The 26,775-nt window shown below is 36.8% G+C and overlaps 1 protein-coding gene across 3 annotated transcripts in view; it reads left to right on the top strand.

Moving 5' to 3' along the window:
- SNTG2 (syntrophin gamma 2) overlaps positions 1-26,775 on the top strand; it is a 263,517-nt gene that overhangs the window by 158,999 nt on the left and 77,743 nt on the right. For all 3 annotated transcript variants that reach the window (XM_060752734.2, XM_060752731.2, XM_060752732.2), the window contains 3 exons: positions 2,720-2,807; positions 7,184-7,275; positions 23,883-24,010. In XM_060752734.2, the coding sequence (XP_060608717.1) occupies positions 2,720-2,807; positions 7,184-7,275; positions 23,883-24,010 (308 nt within the window). The remainder of the gene's footprint in view (positions 1-2,719; positions 2,808-7,183; positions 7,276-23,882; positions 24,011-26,775) is intronic.

Genomic DNA, 26,775 nt, shown 5'->3' with positions numbered 1-26,775 from the left:
CATGCATGCTTTTATTATTATCAATTATAATATCTCCTTAGTTACTAACTTAATGTTACGCAGCACCATATGAAGAAAAGGCAGTGTGCTTGCATGAAAACCAACATGTCAATGGCTAACAGGAAAAAAGGAGCAACTGTTGGGTCACAAAAAATTATATCAGAGCTTTGCAAAAAGGTTTTCATGAGATATGTTCTGTCTCCATACATTTCGTTCATACAATTTATGTAGGTGCCCTTATTTCTTAGAAAGGATTGGTTTAACGTCTAATTTGCAAGTAAAGCTGTTTAAAGCAGTAGTTCCCAACCTTTTTTTGACCAGGGACCACTCTACAACATTAGTACCAAAAGGATTACGAATCAAATTTTGGTCAACTTTAGATTCAGTTTGGTTATTTGGGATGCTGATTCAGAAAATGGCATTGGATAGAGCACATCAGCTCTTGTTTCTGATACAGAATATATGCCATCCAGTAGTCGTCAACTGCTCACCCACAGAAAATCATATTTAATCATCTAGAGCTGTGAATCTTATTTTAGGTCCTGCAGCCCACCAGTGGGCCACGGCCCAAAAGTTGGGAACCACTGGTCTGAAGAGTGCGCCACCAACATGAAATGTTTGCAAAGCTTTGATCTATATCGTCCTGTCCCCTGTCCAGTATCCCTTTTTCTCTACACCATTATGTTGGTGGATTAATTGTATCTAGGGTTTGTCAAGGGTGCTGTCACCCTTCCTGTAAACTAGATAGATAACCCAATGAGATATGACACCACATGGGCCAGCTCTGAGTTCACAGCTCCCTTAAGTTTAATTGTTTATGCAACTACAGAGAGATGGAGAGTAATCATGCAGAATTTTGGAGCATGGTGTCATTTTCCAGTAACACCCAATTCCATTTTCTTTTTCATCTAATCCAAGAGCAGCAATTTAATCCATTAAAATTTGTGTGGGGGCCCTTCCAGACAGCCATATAACCCAGAATATCAAGGCAGAAAATCCCACAATATCTGCTTTGAACTGGGTTATTTGAGGCCATATATTCCAGTTCAAAACAGATATTGTAGGATTTTATTCAGCACTGTGGAAGGGGATTGGGAGACTGTGAAGGATAATTTATTGAAACAGCTTGAACCAAATGAAAGTATTGATAGTCAATTTGTGGAAGAAACGGTTATTCCTCATATGCTTTGCCTGGCCATCATCCTAAAGGAGCAGGTTTCCAATCTGAGCAATACTGATGAGGTTGAATCAAACATCAGCACATTTTACCAAATTTGGGTTGTAAATTGGCTTTGTCTCTTCCCTTCAGATCAAGTTTCACCCCTTGTTATCCATGCCTTGGAAAACTGCCATTTAGATTACTTCAATGCACTCTTGTGTGAGTGAGAAAAAACATAATTTTTGCAAAAGGCATTTATGAGAAGTTAAATGAAAGCAATAATAGTGACAATAGTATCAGTTGAGACCTGTTACTTTTACTGCTCATTTTTTAAACATGGACTTTCATTTTGAAATTAGATTTATAATGTGGATAACAGAGAAAGAAGAAAACATACTAAAAATGCTGATTTTACTGTCTCCTCCATATGTGTCCCCAGTATCTGCTTTTTACTGCTATGTTTAGTAACCTTTTAGCCCTTGGCTTTATATTTAGGACTTTGGTTTTATGACACATTTGTTCTGCTCCTGATTGATAATTATATAGTGTTTTTAAAGGTCTTGTTGCTTATTTCTTTTTAAGGGTAGGATCCTGCTAAGTTATAATTGTAGTTTGCTGCTGATTTGTTTGAACAGATGGATGACACATCATAAATATCATTTATAACTAATTAATGCACATAATTTTCTCCTGTCTTCTGTTGAAGTTGTGGCATACCACACATTGTTCCTACATTATTTATAGTCTAGGATTCAGATTGTAGCACAGAAAACAGACCACTAAAATGCAAGTGTCCAGATTAGAGAAACTCTAAGGACATCATCACATGGGGGAGGGGGACTGCAAGTGTGTAGGATGCTTGCACCCCAGTTGATTGATGGAGCCCCAAGCTGCACATCACACAATGCATGCTTGCTTCCCGCTGGGCTCTGTCCATCAATAAAGGTGCAAGCATCCTACGACACTGCCCAAAACGCGGGAGGCTTCCTGTGTTTTGTTGGGAACAACAGGGCCAGTCCGGGGGGAAGCCGCATGGCAATGCTTTCCCAAATGTGATGGAGAAGTGTCACTGCAAGTGAGGCAGGGCACCAGGATTGCCCCACTGCACCACTGATTTGCCACGGAGGCTGACAGATTGCCTGCACGTCTTCATCAATGTGATGAGGTAATTATTAAATCTCAAGGTGGAGGAATGACAAAGTATGAACTTCCTAAATTGCAGCCTCATCTCAATTTCAAATCTAGGAAATGATGAACTAATGTTGGCTGGATCCTACTGTATTATCAGTAAGACTGCAAGCTTTTGTTCCTTGAAGAATACTAATACAGATTGCCCTTCAACATTTAATTTTTCAGACTCTCCCACAACTGAGGACATGCTTGCTTTTATTATGTATTTTTGTGGTCTGACCTTCAAGATATTCTTCATTTCAGTAAAAAACATGAATATTGGATTCCTGACAAAACTACTGAGATGTGTCGTTTTTGATCTAGACCATTTTGCTCTCTCTGGCTGGTTCTTCTTTGGTATAAAGTAGCTGTTATTTGTCACACTGACAGGTGCATCTACTGCGAAATGCTGGCGATGAAGTTACCATCACCGTTCAGTACCTCAGGGAAGCTCCATCATTTCTAAAGCTCCCATTGGGTAAGGGGAAATTAATGGATCTCAGTTAAATGTTTTCCTCTCTGCAATATTTCTCATAACAAACAGGCACTTGCTCACAGGATTTCATTCACAAGTGTTTTATGTCAGGAAAGATTATATAATGAAATATGAGATTATTTAATGTTTATACATGCCCCTTTCAATCATATGCCTAACTGTGTTGAAGTCATCTCCCTGTGCTGCTGTTGTTCATGGCTGAAATATATGAACGTAAGCATGATCAGGATTTATGATAGAGTCTTTCCTATTGAACAGTCATGCTCTAAGAGTGAAAGTAATGTGATTGGATAGGAAAGGCCTATATGCAATAAGACCCAAGGATCTAATATCAGTAGTGACTCATATACTACCGTCATGCAAGATAACTTCATGAGGAAGTTCCTCCTACCCTACTAACAGTAATGCTACCCTACTAGTAGTAATGTTTTGATTATGTGTGTTGCCATAAGTGCTTTTCATGTAGAAAGAATTGCCTTCGTATAGCAGTGCTTGCATCAAACTCATTTTTAACAAGTGCCTTCCAAAAATCATGATCATCCTATATTAAATTAAGTATGGATTGCCATGTCTGCTACTTAAAATGTTTTGGAATTTGATTTAAGCAAGGCTAATTAGCTTTCACTGCCAAAGACAGGGAAAATTGTGAAAACTGGATAGGAAAAAATACTGCAAGACTTTGGAGATGGAGTGGTGATTATCCCTTTTATAAAAAGTAAACTCTCTCTATACATAAATTATATTTTAATTGTAAGAAATTAAAAGTGGACTATTGGGGAAAGTATTCTATCATATATATCATCATTCAAGACAGAGTGATTATCTTGCCAGCCTTGTGGGAAACCTTTTGTTCTTTGGCAATAGGATGTTCTGTTCTAGGCTTAAGTTACATTTTTGAACACCATTGTTTTGAAGTTATTATTTCTCTCAATCGTCTGGATTAAGCGTCTGTTCTTGAAAATAAGGTTGCATAAATTTCAATCTATGATTTTTGGACATCAGACCAAAAGTAGATATGACAAAGTTCTGAATCAGACTCATCAAGAGTCATGTATCCCATCATGCATGAATGATGGTTGATCTGGCAAACGCATAACATTATCAAACACAAGATCTTAGATTACAAATCAGGCATGCCTGGTTTAGCTATCAATCTGTGTAAAAGAAACAATCAATCAATAAAATGTTTGCCTTTAAGAAATAACACATATATACATTTGTGTACCACCATTTTTAGGATAGATGAGTTGGTTTAAGCTAATACTAACAAATTCATCAGCTAATGATAAAACCTCACTGTCTATTTGTGTGCATGCATTTCTATTCATGCATGCATTCCAGCTATAAAACAGGGCTAGCCAATTTGTTGAAACTGTGGTGCTAAGTTACCTGGTCAATGAACATCATTACCTGAATCTTCCTGGCCATAGTATCCCTTTCCCTCACAGTTTGGCACAGGGAAGGGGTCTACTTTTTGTCCAGGTTCATAGTAACATGTTTCCTATCTTCAGAACATGGGATACAGCCTGAATTAAAGTGTAATGTTTGATAGCTACCAACTGGCCTTATAGCTATTTTGGTGTGACAAAGCTTCATTTTACAAAACTTTGGGAAGAAGGTGATGTTGCTTTCACCCTCCATGTAGTCCTGTAAAAATTTTGGGGGCGGGGGGACGGGGACGGGGACAGATAGTCTTAAACATGAATTCAGCAAATCATTTGCACTTCTGCATTTTTTGTGTATTTGGAGTGATTTGAGAAACTGCAAGTCACTTCTGGTTTGAGAGAATTGGCTGTCTGCAAGAGCATGGCCCAGGGAACACTTGTTCGTTTTGATGCTTTACCATCCTTGTGGGAGGCTTCTCTCATATCCCCGCATGGGGAGGTGGAGCTGACAGAGAGTGCTCATCCACGCTCTCCTCATATTTGAAGCTCTGACTTGTCTGTATTCAGTCCTGCCAGCACAAGGGTTTAACCCATTGCGTCACTGCGGGCTCCTTACTTTTGCACTAAAGTAGTGCTTGAAGCTACTGGTGTACTTTCAGTGTAGTGGAAACTTCCTTTGTTTTCCTGACTTCCATACTTCAGAAGTGGGGATATCTTTTAGAATGGAGAATTTCACTTTATATTCAACTCTAGCCCCAACATATTCCGTATGAATCACATTGCATTTTCCCCATATATTTGAATGATAATGTGGTAGCACTATAGTGCGAAACCACCTTAATTCATTGTGAAACCTAGCATTTAGAATGTTGAAGACCATCTTTTTAGTTGTTTTAGTAGAAAAGTGAAAATGCCTGAAAAGAAATGAATGGCCAAGATCCTACATCAGGAAATGTATCTGTCTCAAAATGCTATTCTCCAGGTAACAACCTTGCAAGCTGCACAGTCCCCAACACAGCCATTTCCATGTTGTTGGACAACAGGTTCCATGTAAGATTTGTGCAACTGGCATTCATATGGCATATCCAGGTACAAGAAAAAAGCTGAAAGTCACTTTGCTGATCTCCCACTCTCCAGAAATATGTAAATATACATTTGGAGGCTTGGGCTGCATTGCTTATGGGGTGTAGTGAGTGGAGTATTCTTTGTTACATTGTTGGAATGGAATTCTAACCTCTGGGGAAAAAAACTTAATTGTGAGGGCATACATTGATGAATAGTTTTTAATGTCTCTGAATGGCTGCAGATGTAGGTCTTCTTTATTTACATTCATATTTTTATCCTGCCTTTGCCCTGATGTAGGCTCAAAAAAGCTTATAACAAATTAAAACAAAGTACAGCTTTAAAAAAAACTCTTTATTGAGAGGGCATGCTACTTTCATTGATTCCAGGCCTTGGGTAACTTTAGCCGCTTAGGAAAAAGAGGAATGAACTGTCATTGAATGAGACTTACAAACTAAATTAATTAGATACGCCTGGTCACCAACTAAGGAATAATGTAGTTTTTAAGGAGAGTGAACAAGGAATGATTGCATATTCAGTATTCAGTTCATAACGTGTCCAGCATATCTTTTTTCCTGGTGCCTAGGTACTTATCTTTCAGGATATGCTAAAGACCATTAGATCTCCATGCTCATTATAGGCAACTCCTAAAGGCTAATGAGCCTCACCAGTATGGCAATATGCACATGGCATTCAGTCCAAATTGCATCTAACATTAACCTGCTGTAAACATCAGGTTTGCCTTCTGGGAGCATCTATCCCTGGTCTCCTAACTATCAATCCATATGGGATGAAGGGCAAGTTAAATTGCTGTGTTCTAAGAAATGGAATGATTTCCAAAACTCCTTGGGCAGTTCTTCCATGAATAATGCATCTGATGATCTTTGTTGATTTGTGAAACTTGAAGCAGAATCTGAAGAACACCATAGCTTTGTAATCTGATAAGTTTGTTCATTTTATACTGCTCTTGCATAGTTTGCCATGATGATATTGATTGCTTAGATTACTTCCTATATGCTCTGATTCCAATAGTGAAGTGCATTTGTTCTAGTTCCTCATGAGTTCCTATTCAAGATATAGGTCTTGAGCTATATCTTTAATGAATTTATAGTTTTGTTGCTTATTGAAAGAGCTCTCACACACACACCCAAAGGAATGTTTTACCATTAATGGTCCAAGTGGGAATCAATATCTTGTTTCATTGGTTGTTAACACTGCTTGTGCTTTTTTAGTTTTTTTGGAAGAGTATACTTAAAAGAAAGCAAAATGCCCAAAGAAAGGATTTCTACCCTACCTAAGTTAATGAGAAAGTGTTTCAAATAAACAGGACTTCCCCCCCCCCCCCCCCCACACACACACACAGATGGCATTACTAGTGGTTCTACTATTTGGAAGAAGAATGTTGTTTTGACTTTATTAGTCTTCCCAAAGTAACAGATTACAAGTGACATTATTATGTGTAATGAATGCATTGTTTCCATGCTCTGAATTGTTAAAGCATCCTCAGAGGTCTACTAAAGTAGAGGTTTGTTAGCACAATGCTACACATATTATTTACTAGGAAATCAATCCCGTAGTGTGAGGCTGATCCCTGACGGAAGAGCATTTACAGCAGCAGCCTGATGCCTTCTGGAGATGTTTTCTGTTTAGGTTAACTTTTAGCAGCAAAGGAGATATTAAACAGTGTAATTTGCATTTATTGTATTTGTCACAGTCACCAGCTCTAGGCCTTAGGGGACCTCAAGGCAGAAATTAAAAGAAAGCTATTTGATTGGCATATTACCTTTTTTATTCAGACATGCAAACAATTTTGTACACATACCATGCAAGTCTTCTTAAATATTGTCGTTCTAATCATTCTCTTCCAAATACAAATTATTTATCAGATACATTTTACATTGCCTTTTTCAGGTTCCCCTGGTCCATCAAGTGATCACAGCAGTGGTGCTTCCTCCCCTCTCTTTGACAGTGGTTTGCATTTAAATGGAAATTCAACAAATACAGTAAGTGAGTTGATATTAACTCATCTTAGTTCTAAAAGTGGCTTATATGTAGGGGTAATAAAAAGAGAACAAGTGTCTTCATTGCTATCCTACAAATATCCAGGATAATTCCACTAATACCTCCCAGGGGACAATCAGATAATAAAATTTGGGTCTTTGCCACCAGACAGCAATGCAGATGATGGGGGTTCAGATGATAACATGTTGAAATAGTCAGATAATCATAGAGCTGGAAGAGACCAAAAGGGTCAACCAGTTCAACCAGCTGCCATGCATAATCACATAATCAAAGTACCCCTGACAGATGGCCATGCAGACTCTAATTAATTACCTCCATAGGGGGAGACTCCGCCATGGCCCGAGGCCGTATATTCTATATTTGTCAATGTATAAACAAGTGGAGGTAAATAACTTGCTGAGCATAAAGTGGAAGTAAAAAATGTTAAACTATAGAGGAACTGATAAAAGGGAAACAGAAAATCCCCTTTTAAAACTAATTCATACATATGTATACAACTGGAAAGGCCATGTATTGTCTTCCCTACTAAGCATATTTGTGAAGGTGCTGGGGCAGAGATAGGATCTCCTCAAAGGGTGGTCTGTAAGAAAGAATATGGACCTGGAAGACAAAAAGGATCTGTACTTGAGCAACTAAGCATAGCGGATTGCAGACTCCTTGATAGAAGAGCAATTCCTTGAGCTGTGCTTTCTTTGAACCAAAACAATCACCAGGATAAGCTATCCATGAGTTTGGATTTTTCTTCCTCACTGAAAAAGAAAGAGAAACACTTTTGTCTGGTCCCTTATTGTTGTTCGTTTTTCAAAGTTGGGTTGATAATCCAACTGAGTTTCATTCTTTTAAAAATAAAAACCTTATTCTTCTTGAACTAGAATAGCTTGGTTCTTTGCATCAGAAATGTCCATCTTGTGGATTAAGCACGGTAACTCATAAGAACAAGTTTATTATAAACATTAGTTGTTTTACTTCAGGATATATATTGTCTTCACCTTGTCAGATATTAAGTGCATAATAATGCAATTACAGTAATGTATTACTATTTTATAATAACTCACTCCTCTGTTTTTAATAGCTATGCATTATGGCTAAATGTTATTGATCTGCTACAGAAAGGGACAGCTAACCAGTATTTCAGAATGCTGATGATTTGGAGCATAGGAAAGAAGAAAAAGTATGCTGAATGTCTGGAAAGAGACAATGCCTTTCAAATAGTACTGAAGTTAATTCTTTTGATGTATGACACAATTTTATATGAGAGGCCAAGTGTGTGTGCACTTAAGGATAGTAAAAGAAGAAGAAGAAAAGAAAGCAGAATGGGATCAAAAATAGTCCATATTTTATCTAGTCTTGTAGAAAAGTCATAACCCATTTTCATCAGAAACAAAAGGATTTGAACAAGTGGAAGATGTGTATATCTCAGAGATCAAAAGACAAGATTTCAAATGCATGGAAAAAGAAAGTGCCTCAGCTTCTAAGGTGGCTTGTTGAAAGCATAAGCATGAGGTAGCATTTATCAGATTGAACTGTGATCAAAATGGGCATATGAGGAGGTTAAAAATGTCAGGGGAGAATGATTTTTCCCCTAAGAAATGTCATTTGTTCGTCAAAATGATATAGTGTCTGTCCTTTCTTTTGCATTCATTTTCTCCAAAAATGGATCTGATTTTAAAGCAACATCTCACAACATTTTCAAAGATTATTGCACCAGTCCTACATGGAACTTGGTGCAATGGAAGATGGCATGGATTTGGGGTGATGAGCATGGTCCCTCCATTTGATTACTAGTTCATTATTTCTAACTACTATTCAATAATATTTCTGTGTCAATACTATTTTGGATTACTATTTTAAGAAAATTCTTTTGGTTGCCACTCTGAGTCCTTCTGTGAGGAAGAGAGGGTGGGAAATAAAACAAAGTAAATAAATAAAATAAATACATTCCAGGGGGGAAAATAGGTAAAAATATTTTCAGAATCAAAAAGCAAGGGAGAAAAAGAAAAAAATTCTAAATATACAACAGTCATTTATTTTCCATGCATCCCCCATATCTTTGATGAAGCACTCAGTGTGCTTCTTATTGCCACTTCTTGTCCTTGAAGAAGTTATAGCACCTCTCAGTTTCTGTTGATATTGTTTGCTATTGCTCTAACCATGATACACAGTAAAGATCCATGCTGAATGATTTGTGTTAGGAAACAAACTGCTCTTAAATATATAGACAGTTATAATATAGAAGACTTTTCAGGTGCCTAAAGAGTTTACATGACCATATGGGTCTGTGATTTGGGACCCCTTCAATTATTTCTCCACTGGATTTTCAGAAAACCAGAACTGTTATATACATTTTCGTCAAAACCATTTTTAAAGTGTGTTTGTAAATAACTTCATAAAAAAGAATAGAGATGTTGAATTGGAAGACTTCCAACTAGAGCAATCCATAGGTAAAGCAACTCTTACAGATGGCCATTCAGCCTCTGTTCAAAATATTCCTGAAAAAGACAGTCTATCACATTCTCAAGCAAATAATTCCATTATTGAACATTAAAGGTATTACCTAAATATAAAAGATACTGCTGGTGAGAATCCATTCCTATTCACACATCTTATGTATTATTAGTGGGCCCATATATCAATCTGAAGAAATATTGTATAAGAAGAAAGTCATCACAGGCTGTGCATGAAGAAAGGATTATCAAGGATAAAGCTAGCATGTGGTAAATATCCATTTAACCTGCCTATCCCATATTAATTGTGATCACCGTACAGAAAAGGTGATTGCATCCATCTGCTCTGCTATTTTGTATCATGAGCCATATGGAAAATTCTTCACTTGAAGACACAGAATTTAAATTTATTAAAATCACTTTAGAAATTGGAGCTGTATTGTGTCAGTCATTACTTTAGTAGTCTATGAAAATCTCTAACAGCAATATTTTATCTGTAATACTTGACAGCCTTTTGATCAAATGAGGAAATTGTCAAAGACATTATAATGATCAGTAACTTACAGTATGAAAGTTGATGTTGACATAGCAGGGATGTAACTAATTACCAATAGCTAGTAACTTCCAATTGTCTCCTTTTCCTAATAAAAAAGTTTAAATATGTTATTCTTTTAACTTAGTCTAAGATAATTGTAGTTCAGAGTGGTATAGTTAGATGTTGGACTAGGAATCAGGGTTCAAATTCCCCTCTGCCATGGAAACCCATTGAGTGACTTGGGCAGCTCAAACTCCCTCAGCTTTTCTCAAACTTCTAACAAGAGAGATCAAAAAGGGCTTCTCACTGTCAATGAAGGTCAGTGAGAAGAATGCTCTTGAAGCCCCTCTTTCTAATTCTTTCAAGAAAATACTATTCTTGCTCCCATGGTCCACCCAGGTTCACCCTTTTTCTCCCCACTCTGAAATGCACAAGCAAGGCCCAGGACACATCAGAGCAGCTGGGATCACTGCTGGTTAATGTCTTAACAGCTAGTGCATAATGATGATATCATCTTCTAAGATCTCTGGAAATCTCCCAGCTATCAGAATCAACTGTCAGAATAGAGCTGGTGATTACCCTTGTCTGTGCCCTGCTCTCCCCCCAATCACTATGAACTTTTGTTATGGTTGAGGTGGGATCTTCCCCAAGAATGATCACTGAATGATCATGTTAAGGTATATAGAAAACTGGGTAAGTTTTTTGTGAGGATCAGCACTAAGATTATCACAGATGTCTGTGTGTAAAGAAAGAAAAAATCCACATGCAGATTCATTGCATGTGACAATAAAGGCAAGTAATTTCTCTTACTACAATCAGTAGAGTATAACAACAGAGGTTACAGTATACCAGTTGGAGCTCTTTACAAACTCTTACTGTGGGTGATGAGCTCTCTGTGTTTTCTGCAGATTGTAGGTACTATGCATTCTGGGAAGGACCATTTGTTTTGCATATAAGTTCACAAAGCTGAATTAAGCTGTACTTTATTTTGCGTACTGAAGGATTGTATTTTCTGCTACGTTTGAAGAAGACTGTTTTATTTTATCTGCTGGAACTCTGCTGGAAAGAGTAAAGTATTTTCTTTTGCAGAAGTCTACTGTGACCCTGGTGTTATTTTGTCTTCAAGGGGACTTCAGCTGGACTTTTAAGTTTAATACTGTGGGGGGCAGATGGTTTTTCTGATATTAAACCCAACAGATCACTGGTCAAGTTCTGATAACCAGTGTAAAGTGATGCAGTCATTTTTCTCCAATACCTGGAAAGCACATTGTTCAACCATTTTGTATATATTTCTGAATATTCTTTCCATCAATAGCGCATGCACACACACAAAAAGAAAAAAACCCAACCCCACTTACATACCATGCTCTGAGACCATTAGGAAGCACATTTCTCAAGATGGCAAAGGAAAAAATTGATTTCTTACATTTATAGAAATGGAGCTTGTCCAAATGATAGGAGGAGAGTATTGTAGTGCAAGTGCTGTCTCCTACTGCATTGAATGAATTGATTTAATGACTTGGTGGCCAGGAGAATAATCTATTTTGTGCCACAAGTAAATGACTTGTTTTATTCAAATTTCATTTTTTTAAGTACAAAAAATAAAAATTTCCACCTGGTTGCAACCTTTTCATCACCTGCTCTGTGTTGTGCTCATTTATTCTAAAAATAAAGTCTGGTCCTTCACGTATTTTAAACCCAAAAGGGTGATGGATATTTCAGGCATAAGATTTGGTCCTCCTAGAGTAGAGGATGTTGGATCTATTGAACACCAGACTGTTTATCGAAAACTATAGTGCAATAATGTATGTTTCAGAGGGAAATGATTGAACATATTTTGTATAAAGGCAGGAAAATATTGTGGTCCCGGGGCATGGAATGATCCCTCAAACAAATCTGGTGTACTGAATAACATCTGAAAATAAGGTTTCTGTAAATACTGACTGATCCATTCTACTTCCTGTCTCTGCCACTATGAAAGCCGCATACAAAGGGAATCCCTCTGTGAGGTAACTGAGATAGAAATAATGCTACAGAGAAATCTGGCTCTTATCTCCAATCTCTGATCAGAGATAAATGTCAATAACCATTTTTCCTGCCAGCATCTGGAGATAAAGCTTCAGGGAGGAGAGACGCTTTACAAGATTCCCCTGATATTCATTCATTCATTCATTCATTCATTCATTCATTCATACAGTACAGCCAGTGTTCACAGCACTTTAAATGAGCAGTTTACAGTTGTTTACTTAACAGTTCCCTAACCTCAAGATTACAGTCTAAAAAGACATGACACATAAAGAAAAAATGACAATACAGGAAGATAATATGTCCATCAGATTCTGACTACTCTCCTCTTCTTCAGAAGCCACAGTAGTGGCAGTTAGGATGGATGGAGGACTTTTCATGGAGCTATGTCTGCCTGTATTACCCCAGAAGAATGGAGAAAGACCCTCATTTTACAACATTTCATTTAGAACACATGGTCATTGTTCTGTGTTATAATTTGAAAGTAAAAAAGAATAATAAAAATAATATGTATTTAAAAACTACTAACTATCCTACAGCATGCCATCAAAATATTACGCACCACCTGCACTGCATTGTGGAAGATAATAAGAAAAGACTATATTAAAATCCAACAGAAAAGTCTGGTTTTAAAGGAAAGGGTTATGTGTAACGCTTGGATTGCGGTATATAGTCCTTTTCTTTGTTATTCATATTTTCCTTTGTTTCATCTCTGGTCTTTGCATCCAGTTGAGCCATTTTCCCCCAATTTCTCTTGCTTGAAAAATGAAATGCGTGCCGAAGTGCAGTGTTCATATAATTGTGCCATTTCCATAAATCAGTATTTCTATCGAGCACAAAACATCTGCACCAGGCATAAACTATACTTAATGCCAGTGCCTGTTCTTGATAATAACTTTAAATAGTAGTCAATCACAGCATTTCTCCTATACGCACAATAATTGTCTCTCAGTGCCTGAACGGTAATTCCTCCCCTCCCCAGACTTCTAAAAAGAATTTCTGGCCATTTCCTGTGCATAAACATCTCACTTTGCAATTTCATTGAATATTCTGCTCACAGGTGCTTCCCTGTCCTTAAAACATCCTTGCCTGATCTACATTGATTCGCTCTTCCTTCTTCCTTTCACTTCAGAATTACCTGTTTGCTTCTTTTCCTGTCTTACTTAGAGTACCACACTTTGTCATGCTCTCTGTTACTTTATCACACCTTGATCTCACTTCTTTTTTAAACCACTCCACATCTGGGTTTATTCACTAATTATAGCATATGTCAAGGTTTTGAGTGCCTCTACTGTCTTCTTTCAAACAGTTGTAAGCCTATTAATAGCCTTGCCTCATTTTGATGTACAGCTCTTATTCCAGACTAATATCTCAGACTTTCTGTCCTGCTGTTTTGCTTCTGCACCTATTCTATGGCCATCTGTTGTCACAATAACTGGAAAATGTTTTTTTTTAAAAAAATGAACTAGTGACAATTATACATCCAAGGAATCCACCGCCTAAAGCAAGCATAGAATGTCTGAATAGAGAGCAAAGAAAAGAAAAGCCTACTATCATATGTCATACATAGTGAAAAGGTCAGAGCTTTGAATATGACTGTTGATACAATAGCAAAGTTGTTACAATATTTATCTGCAGTGATGGCTGAAGGCTTCCAAGTCAGTGGGATGGAAAATACACTCCAGGTTTTCTTCTGAACTTTATATGAGGAATCTGGGCTCTGTTTGGGGCCTAAGGTTCAATACATTGGATAGTTCCTTTGAACTTCAATTTGAAATCTGAAATTGATTCACCACTCAACTGATACAGCATTGTGTATCTATAAGAGCAGAGAGAATCAGAGGAATTAGGGTTGGACTATTTCCTATGTTTAATTTTCCAAAAGCATTCTGTTCTCCTTGATGAAAGACCAAAAACATTTTCATTCATTGTCCATTGGTTACAACAAACATTTTAGAAATCTGAACATCTGATGTGTGACTGTGTGACTGTGTGTTTATTCTTCCAGAGATAACTTTAATTGAAACTCAAATTAAATAACTGCAAAATACCTGATGAATTTGTTTCTTTTTCTTGTTGCACAATCATTGACAGAACTAAAATCGAAACTTGCCCAAGCACAAGGAATTTGAAAACCTGACCACTCTAACCAACTGTGATTCCACTTTATGCTCCTCATGTATACAGCAGAAAGGCTGGCTGATTAGTTTTGCCACTTACATGAGAACTGGTTGCTTGACCCCACTTTGAGCAACTGAATAGTATTGCACTTATTTCTTGATTCTTGGCAGCTGCTATTGCCTGAGAGAAAGCTCTAATACACGGCACATTAAAAATACAGGCTATATAAAGATTCATGTAACTGTGGAAATCGATGGTTTCACTTACCCACACGAGGGCAAATTTGCCAGGTATACTTCTATGGTATACTTCACCTGGAACTTAACCTATTGCTGTGTTGGAGGACATAGTAAATTTCTAGAGAACCTCTCTAAGAATTCCTTGATCCTCCAGTTCAGCTCTATGGTATACTAGGACTGAAACAGAGGTAATTCAATTGTGTATAGTCATTTCCATGGTTTCACATCACTGGAGTCCAGCCAGAAGCATATCCTGTTCAAATACAGAGTTCTTAAAGAACCTTTCACTGAATAAGCTAAGTTGCAGTGATTTCATAAAAATAAACCCACTAAATTCAGCCTTTCCACTTATACAACAGCATGAGGCTGGCAGAGATTCTCCCTCTAAATCTCTCAGTTCATTTCCAGGTACCGAATGAAGCCAAGAGTTATGACTTCACTTTTTTTCTGAGAGAGAGGCAGATTTCAGTTCAAATGCTGTTGGAGGAACATCCCTCCCAAGAATGGCATCGGAATCATGCTATATACGGACGTAGAAACATTCTAGGGACATTCAAGGGTATAACAATGGTCTCAGTTTTTACTCCTTAGTTCCCCACAATGTTGTGATATGCTGCATTATGTTCTGGAGGCATTGAGTATGGAAACGATCTTTATTTTAACATAATGTGCAGAAACTCATTGTGCTAACCAACAGGCATTTTTCTCTTTAGTATTATAGATAGCTCCAGGCACAGCAGTATCAATCCTCTGTTTCCAAATATTCCAAATCTCTGTGGAGCAGAATGTATAGCCAAGCCAAATGTTACACATATACTGACTTTTTGTTTTTTGCAAGGTTCCCCTCTCTTCACATAGTTCTCTACCTGAACATAACTTATTAGAAAGTATCCAACCCATGCGTATGGGGAAGATCTGGATATGTTTCTTAAAGAAACATATCCAGATCTCAGTCGTTTTGTTATTATTCCTTTGTGAAGTGAAACACCCCAGCTTTCTAGTTAGATATTCAGGTCAGATGATCAATTGTATCTCAATGTATGGATACAGTAGTAAATTTCTAGGCAGAGATCCTACATCTGGATTGTGTAGGAGAAATTTCTGCATTTGAAATTACACATTCATTGTATTAAGCAACAAATACATTACATGACAATATTACACAATAGAATGCACACTCCAAAATTCAGCCCAATGCACAATCCAATGTTCAACAATATCATATATGCACAATTGCACATCCATCTCTAACAACTTTCAACATTCTGCCTTGGGCACAAATGGTCAAACATTTCTGTGCAGATCTTAAATATACAAAAAACACCAGCAGGATTCTGGCCTCACTATTTGGGACCATATTATCTTATACTAAAATATTTGGTTCAGCTATAGTCCACAGTAGATTTTCTTTTGACAGAATACTTTTGTTTCTAAGTATGACAAGTGAGCATTTCCATGAGTCCTGAGTTGCTAATCATTTAAATTCTTCTAGCAAAGACATATCAACTCCTTACTTCTTATTGGGAATATAACATTCTGAATTCTTTGAGTTGATTTAATTGTCTGACATACTTCTTGTTTCACTATTTCACCATTAATTTTGTTTGGCTCAAATAAAACGTATGTCCAATGCAAATTGGAGGCTAGATGTTGTAAATATTGATTCATATATTCATTTTGAGACAGTGCCCCAGTATTGATTAAACTAAGTTATTTGATACTCTCGGGGATCTTTATTGCTGCATTGGGGGTACTAAAGAGAGTCCAAAAGATTTGAGTCTTCTGCCACTTATATTTTTAAAAAATGGAAATACAAGATCACCAATTTCAGTTGATTAATGTCATATGAGTGGTGGTTTCCTATCTACCTTTCCTCTTTTCAAATGTTTTTATTGAACATTTCCCATTTTTCCCCACAAAAAGGGGGGATGGGAAAATCAGGGGAAGAAAGAAGGATAAAGAAAGTGGGGTAATGAGGTTATTGTTAGTAAATTAGGTCTTTTCAAGTATCTAGTGAGATACCTTTCCTCTTTCTTGATTTAAATAACATTTCTGAATTGTCATTTGCCCTGTTTGGAAAAGTCTTATATATTTTCCCAAAGAGATGAAAAATACCTATATAGAGTACATCATTTGGATAGGGAAATGTGAAGGAGAGATGGCACAGATGTGAGGAAATCTTTCTAAATTGCTCATTTTTGACAAAGCCAATTATCTCAACAGATTGAGGCAGGCTGTCAAGAGTGTGTAAATGTCCACAAGATATATCACCTCCAGCCTGTGAACAAGCTAAGTGCTTTGTGGGTGGGGATACATTCTTGGAATTTATTTATTTATTTATTTATTTATTTACTTTGCTTATATACCGCTGTTCTCAGCCCAGGGGCGACTCACAGCGGTGTACAACATAGGAACAACAAAATTCAAAACAGAGTATAAAAACAATTCTGGCCCCAGAGTGGCCGTTGGTGCTGGGGGAGGGGCGCTGATGTCACAGGGGACAAGATGGCAACGTCCTCCTGGCTCCCCTTCTTTATTCTGGAATTTAGTTAAAGTCTCTGCATGAAACAAACATCTTTTTCCTTTCATGAAGCAATGATTGCACAGGAAGTGAAGATCAACAGGTTGATATACCATAAAGTTGTAGACAACCCATCCAGTGCTTCAAGACAATCACTATCGTAGCTAAACTATGCAGCTTTCACAATGTGCCCAACTTGTGCAAAAACTATTCTCCCAAATGTGGAAGCATTCTTAAGACTGCCACAAAATATCTAGAAGCCAAGAAGAAAAATGTTCGATTTGCTGGGCCTGAATAGTGGATGCTTCACATGGAGAATATGAGGACCTTATCACATACAAATAGTGTATTTGATGCTCTTTGCCTACGGGTTTTATCACATGACGCAAAGTCTATTTCATCAGACATTCATAGGCACTTGTGGGCAAAGAATCTGCCATGAGTACTTTTGGAAAAATAGGAAACAGTGTACTCCAATTGTTTGCAATTTCACCACATGAATTAGAAGCACAGGTTTTGTTTTTTTTTTATGGCTGATAGGTAGACTTGTCTGCCAGTGACGTGTTTTGTGGCTGGTTTTTTAACCCCCTTGGTTCTCCTTTGTCGAAATGACCAACAGTACACTTCTAGTGGCTTGGAAAAACCATGAGTAAAGCCATAAATGTTTTCTGCTTTCCCATTATTGTTTCTTTTTTTAAAAAAAATAAATAAATCAGAACTGTACAGCTCTGTAGAAACAAAAATATGTTTTTTTTTCATTTTTCTGTTGGAACATAGAGCACACAAAAACAAACAAAAGGAAGACAGTGATATAAAGGAACAAGACATTGGGAGGAGTCATCCATCTGCTGTGTAAAAGGATGATTTGAGTTCCGCTAGGGGTGAGAAAAGCGGTATATAAATTCTGTAAATAAATAAATAAATAAACAAATAAAAGATGTGCATTTTGAATTAGAAATGAAAGGAAACTCTTGTTGTTATTGTTATTGTTATTGTTATTGTTATTGTTATTGTTATTGTTATTATTTATACCCACTTTTCTCACACTTTAGTCAAAGTTTAAAAAGCGCAATACAAAAGTTAAAAAATAATTAAATGTGGTAAAATCATTAAAATATAATAAATACACTTAAAATAGCCTTTAAAACTCACAAGCTTATAAGATGGGTAAGTAGGTATCCAGTCCTCATCTAGCATTCTTCAATAATTGCTTTCCTGTTTTAAAAATCATTTTCTGAGGTGTATGTGATAAGTTCCAGTAATTGCATGTGGCATATGTGGCAGCAATTGCAGTAGATATAAAACCAAGAAATATAAAAGAATATAAGAAGGGTGGAGTTGTGAGGAATTACTCTCCCATAAGGCAGTGGGAATTTAGTAAGCAGTGTCAAAAGTGTACATACAAATAGTCAAATTCAGACTATACACAACACTGGGTAGGCTGTATGTAGGGTGAACAGGAGGTTTAAAAAGCACAATCAGAAAACAGGTGAAAGGAACATTCATAATCTGGGAGTTCATCAAGAAGGGCTAAACATTCGTTACCACCTATTGGACAACTTGTATAAGCCTTCAGAATATTGTGGAAGGGTTTTTTTTCTATACCACAGAGAAAATATGTTTTTTGTTGCTCCTATCCTTCATTAATGATTTCATTTACAGATACTGGGTGTAGGTTCCTAGTCACAATAGCTATAAACAATTCATAATATGTTCTATGGTAGAGATGGGCATCATAAATAGAGTTTTTATTTTCAACCAGGGCTCTGAATTGACTAATTCAGATGCATTTGAGGAAGTAGATTTAGTTTACAGAAGCTTATGCTATTGACTTCATTCTCTCTGTTAGTCTCTAAGGTGATACAAGAACAAGACCCCTTTGTAAGCATAAGTGACACATTTTTTGCCTTGGCTAATCCCAAACCAGTCTTCTGAAACACAGAAAGGCTTAAAGAGTAAATGTGTGTGACACGTATATCAAAATGGCCGTACCTCTGAGTCCATCAGCAGTAGGCAACTATTAGCAAGCCCTACTGAGTGGATCCTTTTTTCTTTTCTTTTTTTTTTGGACATGGTTGAATAATCAGGTATTATAATTTGGTAGCTCTCATTGAAACCATATTTGTAAGGCTTACTCTTTATCCAGTTTGGTAAGGGAGAAATGTCATGGAAAACTTCAGTTTTCCTTTTAGAACTCAATTGGTTATTAAGGGGTTTTTGTTCCAAGACATAGATTTTGTGCCAGAATGAGTCAAGCATGCTTCACTTCACCACAATGCAAAATGATTTCAAAAATTTAAAGATCACATGTATCTACTGTAGAGAAATGTGTAAACCATTCACAATCTTATGGGGCTGTTAATAACAAGGTGTCTTGGGAGGTATCTCATTCATTGGGTTACCATACGTCAAAGCTGACTTGACAGCAACTGACAACAACGGACAAGACACAAAGTCTTGAATAATTCATACTTTAGTGTCACATCATATTTAAAGCTACCATAAAATTTATAATTACAGAAACTGGTAAAATCATTGTTAAACATTTCAGGTATGTTTTATAATATATACAATACATTATAGAATATGTGTGTAATAACAAGTTGACTTTCCTAACTGACATTTTGAAAGGAAGATAACACACAGCAACAAGATCAAGTATTGTGAAAAATGTATGAAAAATATTAAATAAAAATGCTGAATCTTCTTGTGCCATGCCGTGTGTGTGTGCGTGCGTGCATGTGCTTTTCCTGATTAAACATATTCCTCTGCATATGAAAGGGAGAGGAATTTCCCCTTCACCACATGTGTTTTCCAATTTGTCTTCCATGTTGTTTTGAAGAGTTCTTCTATCTTCTAAACGACATTCTGGGAAAAGTATAGCTGGATTCAAACCAAGATTGGATTGAAATGTGTTAAGAGCCTAATAAGACTATTTAGAAACTGAAGAAATTCTAGTAAATAGTGCTTTGAACCAACAACAAAAATATGTGGCAGAGGTTGAGTATTTCTTATCTAGAATTCTAAAAATAGTGACACCTTCTGAATATCACTTACTTGCATGGAAAAATAATGCAATGTTCCCGTGGTTACTGCAGTCCCCAGTAGCCCCTTTTTTAGAGATTAGAAAGTATATTAAGTATTTTCTGTTTATAGGCCATTGTTTTGTTTTTCATATTTTAAAAGAATTTTTAAAGAAGAAAGTTTTTAAGATCAAGCTAGGGGATACTGTGGTTTATGTAGTTTAATCTGTTTAAAGTAGTTTTATTGGTTTTAAATATATTTATTTTAATAGTCTATTTTAATGTATATATGTTTTAGGTTTCAATTTACACATTGTTGTCATTTTTAGTGTTAGCCACTTTGAGTTTTCTTCGGGAAAGAAAAAGTTATAAAAACTACCACAACTACTACTACTACTACTACTAATAAGAGAATAGATTATTTCTACAAACTGAAACAACTCAGTTGCTTTGCTTTCTGTTTCTCATGATTTATTTCTCCCAAGTACAGCCTCCACTTCACTTTCTATAATTGTAATTTCACCTTTAAATGGTTCTTCCTTGAATTTTTTATCCTTTCATCTCTTTTATATAGTTCTTCAGTGTGTTGTTTCCTTCACTTTTTTATTTCTGTTGGTCATGTAATATGTTTCCCTGATGGTCATAGGGAATCCCTACTCTTGATTTACATTTCCCTGTGATTTTGTGCATCTTATTGAAGAGACATCTTGTTCTTCCTTTTCTGCTGCCACCTTTGTTTCTTTGCATTGATTATTATAGTAGTTCTCGTCTTTGTGCACAAGTTGCTGAACAGTTGCATTCAGGTTTTCTGTCTGTCTTTAACTGCTTGATCTCATCTGCCATCCATTGATAGTTCTCTTCTTTTTGGCAGCAGATAGTGTCTTTTTGCATGCCTCCCCCATAATGTTCCTGGTTTCAGTCCAGATTGATGTGCCTTCCAATTAATTAGGCTTAATAGTGAAAATCAATCTTTTTTACATTTTCTTTAAATTCTACATGGATATTTTTCATGTATTTTGACCTGATGGTTGATTTAGTGTTCTTCATTAGCTGTACTCTAATTTTTTTATTAGCTGTTCGTAATCTGTGCCAAAATCTGCTCCTGGTTTTGTTATTGCAGAGAGTGAAGCATGTCCATATTCTACTTTTTTATATAATCTATCTGGTTTCTGTGCTGGCCATGTGTTTATATAGTCACATCTTTGGTTGCTCGGGGAAGAGTTTACAATGAACAAGCTGATGGCCTTACAAAATCGAGTCAGTCATGCCTCTGCTGCACTTCCTGAGCCAAGACTGAATTCTGCAACTTTAAATTCTGTTCTGTTTCCTGCAATATATTCTTTTTAAAAAGACATGATATTTTTTCATGTTATGTCTCATTTTCTCTCATGTGGCAAAGGAAAGAGCAATGTACTAACACTTTATATGAAAAGTGGAAAAGTTTGCTCTGAGATATTTGAATTTATTATGTATTTCCTAACCATAGTAATGGTTACCAAGTTTTGTATCATCACAAAAATTGCCTATAGAAAATAGCTGATGAATGTGACATGAAATGTTCCTCTTTTAACTCTATGCAACATTTCCAACGGAACATGCTAAAAGTAGAATGTCAAAAATCTACATTTTCTGTTATCACAATCTACCATTCTCATTTTTTGCTATATGTCATGTATTTTTTCAGATATGACAGGATTTTTGAAAACATGTTTTCTTTTGCTTTGTCCTTAGTTGTTGTTGTTGTTGTTGTTGTTGTTGTTAATGTTTATTTATATCCCGTATTTTCTTGCCATCCGGAGACTGAAAGCAGCTCACAGTTAAAAGCATTTCAATACAACTTAAAATATACAAATATTGAAATACTAAAACAGTATTAAATAATACGGGTTAAAGCCATAAAAGCATATAAAATCACATCACAAAAGTTGGCAAACATAGTAATGCTTTTGCTGTGGTTAGAGATTTGGGCCTCAGAGACAGGACTGAAACTTCTTAAATTACCCTCAGCTATAAGCAAGTAATGCCATCACTTGTGAGGGGTGGTGGTGATTAAGGAACTGGGACCCTAACCGAAACAAGCTTTTGATAGATTGAGCAGAAGAAACTAGGTGTTTCTCTTTTTTAGTGAGCATTTCTGTGAGATTCAAAACAAGTATTGCAAATAAAATACCAACATTGGCATTGTTTCTCATGGAGAAAATATTTTTGTACTAAATTATGTCAGTGTTTGAGTACAGAACTGGATGAGTTTAATTTGTACTGGATTGATGAATAAGCAGATGCTGACTGAGAATGTCCTTGTAGAACAAATAATGTTTGTTTGTTTCTTGTTGTTTGTCTTCAGGTAGTTACTGACTTATGGCAATCTTATCACATGGCTTTCTTGGCAACCGTTTTTCAAAGAGGGGTTTTCCTTAGCCTTTCTTTGAGGCTAAGAGTGTGACTTAGTCAAGGTCTCACAATAGGTTGTCATTACTGAACACAGATTTGAACCCTGCTTTCCCATAGTCCCAGTCCAACCCTCAGGCCACAACACCATGCTGGCTCTCTCTTCTGCTTTTGTTTTTTTAAGCTACTTTGAGTATCAGGACAAGGGAGAAAATGGTTGAAAATAATAATGATCAGAATCCTGTATGCATATCACAGCTCCCTAAATGGACTGATATAGCCCTATACTAATATCTAATGCTGTAGCAGATCATGGCTTAAGTCCTTGTAGGTATTTAATTTTTTGTAAGTGGAGTATGCAACAATATGACTTGTGCAGACGTGTAATATCCATATTCAATATAAAACTGCTGTTACATTACTATATAGCAGAGCCAGCAAAGTGCTCAATGCACATCATGCAACATGGCAGAATAAATGGTGGTTGGACTACCCTGCTTGCACAATTACAAAAAGTAATGAAGAATTTGTTATATTCTTATAGTTACAATACAGACCCCTAACAATATTTTAGAAACACTTCAGAAACTATTCTCTGTGTCCCCCTCATTGAATAATTTTTTTTTTATTGATTGCACAGGCCTATTGCTTATTGCTCCTGTCTGCCATTGCCAACATAGCTGGTGATAAGGAATATTGGGAAGTCAAGTCTCAAAATATTTGAAGGGTACTTGATACTCACCCACCCTGTTACAGAGGATGCATGTTCTGAAAGTTATCAATCTGAATAATGTCTTGCAAAGATATTGCTTTCTGTGTGAAAGACTATGTATTAATAGTCCTTTAAATCAAGTTATGGTATGTACATTTTAAGTTTAATGTGTTTCAAACACTGTGAGAGCAACAAATAAGTGTTTCGTGCTCAGAACTGTCCTCTTGCATTGTTGTTAATGAAATGAATAAGACTTCTGCGAAAACATGGCAAGCAAGTTAGCATTATTTATATTGTGAACTAGATGTGAGACTTTGCTTTTCTCTGAAATAAAAACTATTCTACTGTTGCACACATAATGAGGGGAAATGAGCTCAAACAGTCAACAAAAGTTCTATTTTGAAATAAATTACTATTTTATTTCTTTTCTGTGCTCTGATTTTCCAATACAATAGTATTGCTCCTGCCTTATTAGTTTTAGAAAAAGAGCTCATCCTCACATAAATATTCATTAGAGGTTTTTTTTTCATTGTAGGATCCAATAAACTCTGCTTACTGATTCTCATTTATTATTGTACAGGCTCCATCATCACCTTCTTCACCTATAGCTAATGAACCAAAATATGAGAAGCGCTGGCTGGACACCTTATCCGTTCCTCTGTCGATGGCTCGAATCTCGAGGTACAAAGCTGGAACAAATAAATTAAGGTTTGTAATGTGAAATAAAAAAAATACATTATCTGTATCACACATTTTGTTCCCTATGAAAAAATTGCTACTTGATATTGATGGTGGAGGTGTATGACTTTCATTCATTCAAGAACGATCGGGGTTCTTCCAAAATGAATAAATAACAATCAGCAATGGGTAATGATACATTTATTTATGCAGTTGGCCCTCCAGATCCACAGATGCTGCATCCGTGGATTCAGTTATACATGGCTTGAAAAAACTCTCCAAAAATCCAAAAAGAAAAAATTAATTTTGCCACTTTATATAAGTCACACCATTTCATTGTGCCATTGGTTATAGTGGGACTTGAGCATCCACAATTTTGGTTTCCATGGCGGGTCTTCAAAATAATTATACCACAACCTTCGACCAAAAGGTTCCCAGAGTAGCTTAAAAACAGTTGATATGAAAGTTCCTTGACTTCATATCCTTACACAACTGATAGTATGAGCAAGATAAAGAGGACAATTTTTAAAGTAGGCATCCTCAAACTGTGGCCCTCCAGCTGTTTGAGCCTCCAACTCCCAGAAGACCTAATGAGCATGTTCAATTGTCAGAAATTCTGGGAGCTGAAGGCCCAAATAGCTGGAGGGCTGCTCTTTGAGGATGCCTGTTTTAAAGTACTGCCTATTGGGTCAAATGGCGATTTCAACCAGGTAAATATATCTAGGACTGCAACATAAAATGGAGAAATGATCTTGAATGCCAGAGTCCAATCCAAAATCACTATTAATATTTATTGCATAATCCTGTGAGTATTAAGTAGACGTAGGAGAGCCTTGGAGAGCCTTGGTTTCCATCCAATGTTCCTTAGAGAGAGAGAGAGAGCACAAGGCAATGTTTTCCCTGTAAGAGTTTGGGAAAGCATAATTCTCCTAGGCTAATTATGCTGATGATGTTTGAAATGTCCTTCTTTAATATGCTGTGAAACTTTAAGCAAACATAGAACTAGAGCATTGGTAGAATGCCAAGAATGTTGATTGACCTCATTGAATAGGAAATTGTGGTTAATTTATATGCAATTTGGGTAACAATGTATTAAAATAACCAAAAATAGCCCATAAAACATGAAATACTAAAATTTCTATTCATTTAATTAATGAGACCCAGTATGGTGTAATGAACCTAGTAGTATGACTCTGGAGACCCCACTGCATGGCCATGAGCAAGTCACACACTCTCAGCTTCAGGAAAACAAAGGGAAATTTCCTCTGAGTGTATTTTCTAAGAAAACTCTGTGATGTGGTCACCTTGAAAGCAAACAGAAACAACAAAATGAATAACAATAATTAAAGTGCAAAAAGCACAGCCAAAAACTATGTTATAAACATTTTAAAAATTAAATCGTTCAGGTGAGGAAAAAAGAATATTTTGTTTATTTGAAATAAGGACTTTGCTGTCTCTTCCAAATATTATTCACAGAATCCTAGACATGGTTTTGGCTGACCCATTTCTTTCTTCATCTCATGATTGAGAAACAGAACATTTAGCTTACAGGAAAAGTTATGAGTAAACCATATAGTGAATATTCTTCTTCATGTTTTAATTGTGGAGGTTTGGGATTGGTTGTCACAATGGGCTATGGATGCCATGGCTGTTCACAACAGGCAGTGTGTGTGTGTGTGTGTGTGTGTGTGTGTGGTACTAGGGATAGTCATGATAATAGCTCCTTTCTATCACACAAACAAAGAAAGAGGTCTCAAACAATGGAAAAAGTCAGACACATTGTGAGGAACTAATACCACCAAATGATATTGGTTGAAAATTCTTCCTGAAATAATTGAATAATTTCTGTTAACAATTCTATAGCCTTATTAAATCCCAAGAGAGTGTGGTTGCAACCCAACATCCCCTCAGCATAATGTAAGGCTCTATATATGGAGATAATTTGCACTAGCACTACACAAACCCTCTGCAGAATAACAACAAAATGCTACACATATTAATGACTGGCTCGACAGCAGTATGTGTGAAAAAGATCTTAGAGTCCTTGTGGACAACAAGTTAAACATGAGCCAACAATGTGCTGCAGCAGTTTAAAAGGCCAATGGGATATTGGCCTGCATAAATAGGAGTATAGTGTCTAGGTCCAGGGAACTCATGCTACCCCTCTTACTTACTTAGGCGATCCCTCGTTGGACGAGTAAGATGGTCTTCCATTATGGATTTCCTTGTGGGTCCGTATGTGGCTGTGGAGCCCTATTCTTGCTCTGCATCTTCTTCCGCAGTGAGGGCATTGGTTTCCAGGTGGAAGGCGGTCGCGGTCGGGGTTGGCTTGACGCGCCTTCCTCCTGGCACGTTTCTCTCTTTCACCCTCCACTCGTGCCTCCTCAAATTCTGCAGCACTGCTGGTCACAGCTGTCCTCCAGCTACCCCTCTATTCCGGCTTGGTCAGACCACACCTAGAATTCTGTGTCCCATTCTAGGCACTGCAGTTGAAGAGATATATTGACAAGCTGGAATATGTCCAGAGGACGGGGCCTAAAATGATCAAGGGTCTGAGAACAAGCCTTATGAGGAGCGGCTTAAAGAGCTGGGCATGTTTAGCCTGCAGAAGAGAAGGCTTAGTGGAGACATGATGAAGACCATGTATAAATATGTGAGGGGAAGTCATACGGAGAAGGGAGCAAGTTTGTTTTCTGCTGCCCTGGAGGCTAGGACGCTGAACAATGGCTTAAAGCTACAGGAAAGGAGATTCCATCTGAACATTAGGAAGAACTTCCTGACTGGTGAGAACTGTT

This window comes from Anolis sagrei, chromosome 1 (assembly GCF_037176765.1).
Source record: "Anolis sagrei isolate rAnoSag1 chromosome 1, rAnoSag1.mat, whole genome shotgun sequence".
Lineage (NCBI taxonomy): Eukaryota > Metazoa > Chordata > Lepidosauria > Squamata > Dactyloidae > Anolis > Anolis sagrei.
Note: the sequence above shows the minus strand (reverse complement) of the source record. Positions and strands in the feature narration are given on the sequence as shown.